General features: G+C 41.1%; 3 protein-coding genes across 4 annotated transcripts; 2 read left to right on the forward strand and 1 right to left on the reverse strand.

The window, feature by feature from the left end:
• Window positions 1-186: 186 nt before the first annotated feature.
• LOC106384880 (transmembrane 9 superfamily member 8) lies at window positions 187-3,261 on the reverse strand. The gene is made up of 7 exons (XM_013824796.3): window positions 3,012-3,261; window positions 2,460-2,624; window positions 2,273-2,382; window positions 2,068-2,176; window positions 1,873-1,985; window positions 1,641-1,791; window positions 187-1,534 (listed from the first exon to the last, which is right to left on the reverse strand). Exons 1-7 carry the CDS (start codon window positions 3,135-3,137, stop codon window positions 377-379), a joined length of 1,932 nt encoding a protein of 643 aa, XP_013680250.1. The 5' UTR covers window positions 3,138-3,261; the 3' UTR covers window positions 187-376.
• A 529-nt stretch (window positions 3,262-3,790) lies between these two features.
• Window positions 3,791-6,735, forward strand: LOC106384879 (transmembrane 9 superfamily member 8-like). Its single transcript, XM_013824795.3, has 7 exons — window positions 3,791-3,995; window positions 4,308-4,472; window positions 4,550-4,659; window positions 4,760-4,871; window positions 4,950-5,062; window positions 5,144-5,294; window positions 5,365-6,735. Exons 1-7 carry the CDS (start codon window positions 3,888-3,890, stop codon window positions 6,520-6,522), a joined length of 1,917 nt encoding a protein of 638 aa, XP_013680249.1. The 5' UTR covers window positions 3,791-3,887; the 3' UTR covers window positions 6,523-6,735.
• Window positions 6,736-7,274: 539 nt separating this feature from the next.
• On the forward strand, window positions 7,275-9,986 carry LOC106384878 (RING finger and transmembrane domain-containing protein 2-like). Of its 2 annotated transcripts, none has more exons than XM_013824794.3 (10): window positions 7,275-7,474; window positions 7,560-7,698; window positions 7,777-8,297; window positions 8,378-8,454; window positions 8,565-8,733; window positions 8,856-8,944; window positions 9,036-9,200; window positions 9,289-9,366; window positions 9,447-9,550; window positions 9,638-9,986. In XM_013824794.3, exons 3-10 carry the CDS (start codon window positions 7,799-7,801, stop codon window positions 9,741-9,743), a joined length of 1,287 nt encoding a protein of 428 aa, XP_013680248.1. In that variant the 5' UTR covers window positions 7,275-7,474; window positions 7,560-7,698; window positions 7,777-7,798; the 3' UTR covers window positions 9,744-9,986. The 2 variants fall into 2 exon arrangements, with proteins under 2 accessions (XP_013680248.1, XP_048607851.1); XM_048751894.1 differs by having other exon boundaries at window positions 7,276-7,474; window positions 7,551-7,698.

Below are 9,986 nucleotides of genomic sequence, written 5' to 3' on the forward strand. Positions count from 1 at the left end.
CGTGTCTGGTGACACAAAAAGAGTGAAGAACATACCCTCCACTCCATTTAGAAGCAAGCTGTCTAAATCTATCATATAAAGTGTTTTTAAAAGTTCGAGTTTGATCATCATCAAACATTTTAAATTTGTTTGCTTCCATCTTTTTGAAAAATAATATATATATATTATATAACACATACATGCAAAAACTATAAAAATGTGTGTTATTAGACAAATTAAACAAAATACACTATTTTAACGTTCACATATAGTAAAACCTCTTGTTCTGCAACAATATAGATATCTAAACTGCAGCAAAACCATTTTTAAAGAAGATTAAACAATAATCACCTTTCCTTCTTTGTTCCTTAATCATCATCACTGTCTTCATCCTTCTCTAATCGATCTTAACCGAGGAATAGATGAGCCTTGTGAACCATAGACAAGCATAGAACCCAATCGTTCCTGTCAGCACAAAAAATGCGCAAGACGCGATGAGCATGTACCCAAAGTAAAGCATCGCCGAGACCAGTTTTGTGATCTGAAGCTTTGTGTGAAAGTAAAACGCGGCGTAGAGGAAGAGATACAGAGCTGATGAGCCTGATGTTAGGTACGATCTCCACCACCACAGGTAATCCTCACTGCAAAGCTGGAAGTAGCAGAGTACTACTGTTATCTCCGCGCAAGTGACGATGAGGATCACAAAGACGAGGAAGAGGAAACCAAAGATGTAGTAGAACTGGTTGAGCCAGATGGATGTGAGGATGAAGAAGAGCTCGATGAAGACTGCACCAAACGGTAGGATTCCTCCAATGAGGATTGAGAAAACAGGGTTCATGTACCAAGCTTGCTCTGGGATTTGCCTTGGGATTTTGTTGGTTTTCACTGGGTCATCAACCGCTGGCTTCTTGAAACCGAGGTAAGCTCCAACAAAGACAAGAGGAACCGAGATGCCAAACCAGAGGAAGATCAAGGCGAACATAGTTCCGAAAGGGACAGCACCAGATGACTTTTGTCCCCAGATGAGAGCGTTTAGGACAAAGAAGATGGAGGAGACAACTGCAGGGAACAAGAAGGCTGTTCTGAAGGCGATTTTCTTCCACTCTGTTCCTTTGAACATTTTGTAGAGACGTGAAGAAGCGTATCCAGCAAAGAGTCCCATAAAGACCCAGAGCAGAAGCATGGCCGTCATCAGACCACCCCGGTTCGAAGGAGAGAGAAACCCTAGCATAGCGAAGATCATTGTGACAAATACCATGCCTAAACATTGGACCCCTGTACCAACGTAGACGCAGAGCAGATCTGAATTGGTCGGAATCCTGAAAACATCACCATGGACAAGCTTCCATCCTGTCTCTTCTTGAGCTTCTTCTTGAGTCTCAAGCTCGTTGTATCGTGAGATGTCACGGTAAAGGGTCCTCAGCATTATCATCGCCACCATACCAGACAGGAACAGGACGATCATCAGAGAATTGACGATAGAGAACCAGTGAATTTGGTTATCATTCATCAGAAGATACGCATCCCATCTAGATGCCCACTTCACTTCACTTTCCTGAAATAGAATCACCAGCAGGAAATCAGAAAAGTACTGAGAACAATAACCATTTTATTTAAGACACAAATCACAGATTATTTATCAATATATAAAAAGAACTTGCCTGGAAATCAACATCGTATGTGAAGATAATTTCCTTCTTTGGTTCAACCTCTTGAGGGGTTAAGGAGCTAACGACCAGGCGCTTTGTGTGGGGATCACAGGTCGTCAGACGGGTCTTCTCACTCCACTTTCCATCGTATTCATGCTTAATACTGCAAATCAAGGGCAAAACAATCAGTACAAAAGAACAGGGAAGCACAAGAGACAATTCAACTTGTGGACAAGAAACGAACCTGTAAGGCTTGACTTCAAATCCCACAATCCTTGCAGAATCAGTTTGCACATCTCTGTGATATCGGACTGTAAACGCCAAGTGATTGTGCATAAAGAACTTTTGCTCTTTGCTCTGTACATACAAAAGCCAGTTAAAGAAAATCAAGCTATCTCCAATGCATTTGAAATGCTGTTAACAATCGAAACCTACTTACCCCCGCATACTGGCCTTTAAGACCAACATGATAGCCAATCTGATAAACAACATCAGGAGAACCTAGACCTCTATCGACTGGATTCACAAGAGGAAGATTGTCGAGTATCCTAGCACACAAAAAAAAAACACTTGTAAGAAAACTGACAGAAGGAAACCACTCCATACAACGAATACAACAAAAGTTTTTATTTTTTTGGTCATACATGTTGACACGGTACTCATCATCAATCTTTTCTTTGAAGGCTTTGGCTGTCTTCTCATCAAGAGTGACCTGGCAGAGAACATTGCACATCTGTGCCTCCCTCATCTTAAACTGCAGTTGATTCAGTTCCACAAAAAGTTAGAGATAAATCACAGACTGATCATTTAAAAGGCAATAGAGAGACAAACCGAATAAGGGGCATTTTCAATCCGGTCACCGCGAAGCACTTCTCCAAGATTCTCAGTACTATCAACAATCTTCTTAGGTTGGCAAAAAGGAAGCGAGTAGTAAGAGTACGGAAGCTGAGTCTTGATGGAGGTTAGTTTATTCACTTTAACTTTCAGCTCATCACCCTGCAAAACATCCGATAAAAGACCCCAAATTTTAATATGATTCCCTCATTATCCCACTAATTTAGTTAAACATGCAATTATCCTTCCACTAACGAAAACAATCAAAATCACAACGAATATGATACAGCTCGCCTACAATGCCGACATTGTTCAGATCGAGAGATTCATGAATCGGAAAAATGAAGTGAAATTAACGCATCAGCACAATTCAATCACCACATTCTCTTAAGCTCAAGTCGGTGCATCAGCACACAGACTCTCATTTACTATAGCTTTCTCGCGGATCTAATCCTAAACGGAGATCAACATCATACCAATACCGAGAACTCAGATCGAGAAGGTCCAATTCAGATCTATAACCCTAGGAGCTCAAATTCGAGCGTTTACCTTCTCGAAATCCTGAGGAGCGACACCTGGGAGGTAGAAGGAGTGAGCTACATGAACGCAGAGCAGAAGGATCAAGACGATCGCGGATCTAGAGGTTTCTGATATTCTCCGAAGCTCCATATCCATGGCTGTTCCAACAAGGGAAAAAAATCACACTAAGATCTGAAGCTACGCGGCAGTTTGCTTGTTCTCTCTTATACGATTGGAGACGATGACCCGGTTGTAATGTGGTACAAACCGGTTTACCTCTCCGGTTCGGCTCGTAACTGTTAATCCTAATCAACCATTCGTCATTCGCCACGTGGCTACTAATGAAGTCTTTCTGTATGGACTTAAATAGATGATGCCCACAGCCCACCATCTCATAAACCATGATTAGTTAATTAATCAATCCTTTACTTCTTAAGATGTTTTAGCGAATATTTGATATTTTATAGTATAAAGTATTTTTTTTATTTAATAATTTTAATTTTATTGAAAACTTTATAACAAATTATACATTGTAGTGTTTTTTTTTTGCTTAAATGATTTATGAACTTAAAAGGCGAGCATTTGTGCAGAAACACATAACAAAAGCAGATGTGAAATACATATTAATTAACTACTCATGGTTTATTGTACGGTGGGCATCATCGATTTAAGCCCATTATAGTGGAAAGACTTTATGAGTGGTCACGCGGCGATTAATGAATGGATGATCAGGATCAAACAGTAACGAGCCGAACCGAACCGAACCGAACCGGAGAGGTAAACCGGGGTGTATCACATTACAATCGGGTCTTCGTCTCCAAATAGCACAAACAAAGTAACAAACTGTAGCATTAGCTTCAGATCTGAATTGTTTTCTCTCTTTCCTTTTTGGGAACAGTTCCAGCCATGGGTATGGAAGCTTCCGGATCCGCGATCGTCTTCCTCCTTCTGCTCTGCGTTCACGTTGCTCACTCTTTCTACCTCCCAGGTGTCGCTCCTCAGGATTTCGAAAAGGTGATCGCACGAATTTGTGCTTTTAGGGTTTCTAGATCTGAATTGGATCTCCTCGATCTGACTTCTCGGTTTTGGTATGGCGTAGAATTCCCTTTTAGGATTAGATTTGCGAGAAAGCTACTGTAAATGAGAGTCACGGATTGATTTGTGCTGATACTTTGATTTGAGATTCACAATTGTTGCAATTTTGATTGTTTACGTTAGGTTCTTAGTGCATGATTGATTACGAATCTCAGTCAAAGTATACTTGCATGTTTCACTAGATTAGTTGGAATCATATTCAAATGTGGGTCTTTTATCTGATGTTTGCAGGGTGATGAGCTGAAGGTTAAAGTGAATAAGTTAACATCCATCAAGACTCAGCTTCCGTATTCGTATTACTCGCTTCCTTTTTGCCAACCTAAGAAGATTGTTGATAGTACTGAGAATCTTGGAGAAGTGCTTCGTGGTGACCGGATTGAAAATGCTCCTTATTCGGTTTGTCTCTCTATTGCCTTTTAAATGATCGGTCTGTGATTTATCTCTAACTTTTTGTGGAACTGAATCAACTGCAGTTTAAAATGCGGGAGGCACAGATGTGCAATGTTCTCTGCCGCATCACTCTTGATGCCAAGACAGCCAAAGCCTTCAAAGAAAAGATTGATGATGAGTACCGTGTCAACATGTATGACCAAAAGAATAGAAACTTTTGTTGGATTACTTTTGTGGAAGAGCATTCTTTCCTTCTGACTGTTTTCTTACAAGTCCTTTTTCTTGTGTGTTAGGATCCTCGACAATCTTCCTCTTGTGGTTCCAATTGAAAGAGGGGATCCGGGTTCTCCCGCTGTTGTTTATCAGCTTGGCTATCATGTTGGTCTTAAAGGCCAGTATGAGGGGGTAAGTAGGTTTCGAACTTTCGATTGTAAACAGCAGGCCAAATAGCTTGATTTTCTAAACTGCATTTTGTATACACAGAGCAAAGAGCAAAAGTTCTTTATGCACAATCACTTGGCGTTTACTGTCCGATATCACAGAGATGTGCAAACTGATTCTGCAAGGATTGTGGGATTTGAAGTCAAACCTTACAGGTCCATTTCTTGTCCCTGATTTGAATTGTCTCTGGTGCCTCCCTGTTCTTTTGTACTGATTGTTTTGCCCTTGATTTGCAGTATTAAGCATGAATACGATGGAAAGTGGAGTGAGAAGACTCGTCTGACGACATGTGATCCTCACACAAAACGCCTGGTCGTTAGCTCCTCCACCCCTCAAGAAGTTGAACCAAAGAAGGAGATTATCTTCACATATGATGTTGATTTCCAGGCAAGTGTTTCTTAAACAAAGCCTATGGTCTCAATACTTTTCTGATTTCCTGCTGCTGCTTCTGTTTCAGGAAAGTGAAGTGAAGTGGGCATCTAGATGGGATGCGTATCTTCTGATGAATGATAACCAAATTCACTGGTTCTCTATCGTCAATTCTCTGATGATCGTCCTGTTCCTATCTGGTATGGTGGCGATGATAATGCTGAGGACCCTTTACCGTGACATTTCACGATACAACGAGCTTGAGACACAAGAAGAAGCTCAAGAAGAGACAGGATGGAAGCTTGTCCATGGTGATGTTTTCAGGATTCCAACCAATTCAGATCTGCTCTGCGTCTACGTTGGTACAGGGGTCCAATGTTTAGGCATGGTATTTGTCACAATGATCTTCGCCATGCTAGGGTTTCTCTCCCCTTCGAACCGGGGTGGTCTGATGACGGCCATGCTTCTGCTCTGGGTCTTCATGGGACTCTTTGCTGGTTACGCTTCTTCACGTCTCTACAAAATGTTCAAAGGAACAGAGTGGAAGAGAATCGCCTTCAGGACAGCCTTCTTGTTCCCTGCAGTTGTCTCCTCCATCTTCTTTGTCCTTAACGCTCTCATCTGGGGACAAAAGTCATCTGGTGCTGTCCCCTTCGGAACAATGTTCGCCTTGATCTTCCTCTGGTTTGGCATCTCGGTTCCTCTTGTCTTTGTTGGAGCTTACCTCGGTTTCAAGAAACCAGCGGTTGATGACCCAGTGAAAACCAACAAAATCCCAAGGCAAATCCCAGAGCAAGCTTGGTACATGAACCCGGTTTTCTCAATCCTTATTGGAGGAATCTTACCGTTTGGTGCAGTCTTCATCGAGCTCTTCTTCATCCTCACATCCATCTGGCTCAACCAGTTCTACTACATCTTCGGGTTTCTCTTCCTCGTCTTTGTAATCCTCATCGTTACTTGCGCCGAGATAACAGTAGTACTCTGCTACTTCCAGCTCTGCAGTGAGGACTACCTGTGGTGGTGGAGATCGTACCTAACATCAGGCTCATCAGCGCTGTATCTATTCCTCTACGCGACGTTCTACTTCTTCACAAAGCTTCAGATCACAAAACTGGTGTCGGCGATGCTTTACTTTGGGTACATGCTCATCGCGTCTTATGCATTTTTTGTGCTCACGGGAACGATTGGGTTCTATGCTTGTCTATGGTTCACAAGGCTCATCTATTCCTCGGTTAAGATCGATTAGAGGAGGATGAACAAGAAGATGATGGTGTTGGTGATGATTAAGGAAGAAAGAAGGAAAGGTGATTATAGTTTATCTTCGTTTTCTTACGTTTCTTTAAAATGATTTTGTTGCATTTTAGCTCTATTTTGTTGCAGAACAAGAGGGTTTTAATATAATGTGAACGTCGTAGTAGTGTATTTTGTTTGATTTGTCTAATAACACAATTTTGTATAATCTTTGCATTTGAGCAATGTGTTATAATACTATGTTTAAAAAACTAAAAAAAAACGTATTAGGAAAGAAAAGATGGAATCAAATCAGATTTAAAAAGTTCCATGATGATCAGGCTAATAGTTGCAGTGGTTTGAGGGAGATGAATAACATTGGTTTACCTTCATATGATTGGACTTGGATGAAGCTAATGACCGCATTGGAGCTGTGCTTGGAGTCAAAATGATGTTCATCTACCACAAGTGCCACCATGCCTTGCTATCAATCCCAAACAAACCCTGTATTTCTTGCTCCATTTAGCTGTATTATTTCTTTCTTTCTTGCTTCAAACACATTACTATGATATAGAATCTCTTACCAACATCATCATCAAATAGAATGAATGAGATTGTCAGAATTTCTGCTCACTCTTTGATTCATAATAAAAAATAATCTATTTAACATCATCACAAGATGATAGCCCAATCCTTTTTCAATTTAATAATTTAAAGCCCACTGGAGAAGAAACCCATTTCTTTTAATATCGTAAGGTTATAATGGTGTCAGGCCTCAACTGTACAACAGAGATTGACGGACAGAGAAAGTTCCTGGATACGATAGACCTTGTTCCTCTCTGAGATCGATAGCCGACGACCCACCTGCTTCCTCTGGTCATCGCCGCGTCACAGCTGTTCCCTTGACGACCTATTCTTAACACCTTTTTCCCTCTAATCGCCGTCTTCAACTCGATCTATTTTCCACGGTACACCCTTTTTCATCTAGATCCGTGGATTTTTAGCTATTTTGTTGAATTGATGCGAATTTAATCTGTTTTCTAGGTCCTTCAGATGCTCGACTCCATCAGCTTTACTAAAAGCCACCATCGCCTACCTTTTTGACTCGATTTCAATCCCCCCCCCCCCCCCCCCGTGGCTTTAGGGTTTCCAAAACGAGCTAATACGATCCCAAGCTCGCCCGCCGTTACAGGTAGTTGTTCACAGCTCAACTCCTTCCCCTGCTTACTCGTTTCCGCTTTATCTATTTGATCTTCGATTTTATTTTTAGGGTTTTTTTTTTTTAATTTCAAATGGAAACGTCAAGCACCAACAACGACACCTTCAGAGGCTCTCCGCGAAGAAACTCCTCGATCCTCTCAGCTTCCAACCTCATCCAAGCCCCTATATCAACCTTGCTAGAGTACTCAGGCCTTCTTCGACCGAGGACTACGAGTCCCACTCACGAGGCTGAAACGTTGGTTAGTAGCGATGATTCCCCGGGGATAAACTCCAACGGAGGAGGAGGAGAGGTTGCCATTAGGATCATCGGGAACTCGGAGCAGGATGAGGTTGCTGAAAGTGATATCACTGGTGCCGCACAGACTACTGAAGTTCCTGGTTCTTCTTCTGCAAGTCCCGTGGGGGGAGGAACTGGGGAAGGAGGCGAATCTGTTGGTGGAGATGCTGCTGCGGCAAGCCGAGATTCTCCTTACCAGAGATACGATATTCAGCAGGCTGCAAGGTGGATCGAGCAGATTCTTCCCTTTTCTTTGCTCCTCTTGGTCGTCTTCATCCGCCAACACTTGCAGGGTACTCTCCTCACTCCTCTTATCTATTGTTTGTGCTTTTATATTATATTCTGGTTTGCTTATAATGTTTCATTTTCTTAGGTTTCTTTGTTGCAATTTGGATTGCTGCTGTAATGTTCAAGTCTAATGATATTATGAAGAAGCAAACCGCATTAAAGGTTTAATATTTTTTTTGCATTTATTGCTTTTTTTTTTTCTTTCTCAGTTTAAATAAATGGGTAGTTTTTTAAGTCTCAATTTAAACATGTCTTTGGTATTGGTTCTCCAGGGTGAGAGGCAGATCTCGGCTTTAATCGGGATCTCTGTAGCGTTTGCGGCCCATGTGGTTGGTGTTTATTGGTGGTTTCGCAAGGATGACCTCTTGTATCCCTTAATCATGTTCCCTCCCAAGTCCATACCTCCTTTCTGGCATGCCATTTTTATCATTGTCGTCAATGGTGTGTGTACCCCAAACTCTCTTTTTTTTTTTTTAATTTAATCATAAATTATTATAAATATCACCATGTTACATGCATGTTTTATAATTTTGTGCTTACACAACTTGCATATTTTGCCTCAGATACACTTGTACGGCAGGCCTCAATGATACTCAAGTGTTTTCTCTTGATGTACTACAAGAACAGTAGGGGTCGAAATTATCGTAAACAGGTCAGTGTTCTTCTATTCTATGTCCCTTTGAGCTTTTTTTCACTTTTAAGCAGCGATCACTAATTTGGTTAGTTAACTTTTTTTTATGTAGGGTCAATTGCTAACTTTGGTTGAATATTTGATGCTTCTGTATCGCTCTTTGCTGCCTACCCCTGTATGGTACCGTTTCTTCTTGAACAAGGATTATGGAAGCCTCTTCTCCTCTCTTATGACAGGACTCTATCTGACTTTCAAGCTCACTTCTGTAGTTGAGAAAGTAAGTGTTCTCTCCAGAATTTCATCACCCTCTTCTTCTTTTTTTCTGGAATTAGTTGATGAGAGGAAACTGGCAATAAAATTTGTAGGTTCAATCCTTCTTTACGGCTTTAAAATCTTTGTCACGCAAAGAGGTGCATTATGGATCGTATGCAACTACAGAGCAGGTCAGTGTTTAGAAAATTCAAATATATAACTAATGCCTCTTTAAGATTCAATCCTAAACAAGCAAGAGAAATGGATGCAGGTGAATGCTGCAGGGGACCTGTGTGCCATCTGCCAGGAGAAGATGCACACACCAATTCTTCTTCGCTGCAAGCACATGTTTTGCGAAGATTGCGTTTCAGAGTGGTGAGTTGTTTTGTTGCATATAGCAGTTGTTGTTCTTTGTGTGTTGTTGATGTTTGAATGGATGTTGATTATTATGACTTGGTGCAGGTTTGAGAGAGAGAGGACTTGTCCTCTGTGCAGAGCCTTGGTCAAGCCAGCGGATCTGAAATCGTTTGGTGATGGTTCAACCAGCCTTTTCTTCCAGATATTCTGATTAACATGCATACAAAGTACAACGTATAAATAGATCATCCATCACAAGCCCTTGGGTAGAGAGTATTGCCGTTTAAGTTGTGCACGAAAGACACCACTACTGATGATGATGCCTTGAAGATGTTTATACAATCCCATTTGTTAATATGAAAATGGCCTTTTATATATTCGTTAGCCTAAAAAGAAAAAGAATTCAATATTCAGAAAATCGTATTTATTCAATATGAAAAAGTTCTCACTACAA

This window comes from Brassica napus, chromosome C3 (assembly GCF_020379485.1).
Source record: "Brassica napus cultivar Da-Ae chromosome C3, Da-Ae, whole genome shotgun sequence".
Taxonomy (NCBI): Eukaryota; Viridiplantae; Streptophyta; class Magnoliopsida; order Brassicales; family Brassicaceae; genus Brassica; species Brassica napus.

Bases quoted from the DNA above. Each gene is read 5' to 3' on its own strand.
- LOC106384880 (XM_013824796.3), bottom strand. From the start codon at position 3,137: ATGGATATGGAGCTTCGGAGAATATCAGAAACCTCTAGATCCGCGATC. The intron at 2,383-2,459 runs GTTTGTCTCTCT...AATCAACTGCAG, and splicing joins TTGAAAATGCCCCTTATTCG to TTTAAGATGAGGGAGGCACA. The intron at 1,792-1,872 runs GTTCGTTTCTTG...CTTGATTTGCAG, and splicing joins TTTGAAGTCAAGCCTTACAG to TATTAAGCATGAATACGATG.
- LOC106384879 (XM_013824795.3), top strand. From the start codon at position 3,888: ATGGGTATGGAAGCTTCCGGATCCGCGATCGTCTTCCTCCTTCTGCTC. The intron at 4,872-4,949 runs GTAAGTAGGTTT...TTGTATACACAG, and splicing joins TTAAAGGCCAGTATGAGGGG to AGCAAAGAGCAAAAGTTCTT. The intron at 5,295-5,364 runs GCAAGTGTTTCT...CTTCTGTTTCAG, and splicing joins CATATGATGTTGATTTCCAG to GAAAGTGAAGTGAAGTGGGC.
- LOC106384878 (XM_013824794.3), top strand. From the start codon at position 7,799: ATGGAAACGTCAAGCACCAACAACGACACCTTCAGAGGCTCTCCGCGA. The intron at 8,455-8,564 runs GTTTAATATTTT...TTGGTTCTCCAG, and splicing joins AGAAGCAAACCGCATTAAAG to GGTGAGAGGCAGATCTCGGC. The intron at 9,367-9,446 runs GTCAGTGTTTAG...AAATGGATGCAG, and splicing joins CGTATGCAACTACAGAGCAG to GTGAATGCTGCAGGGGACCT.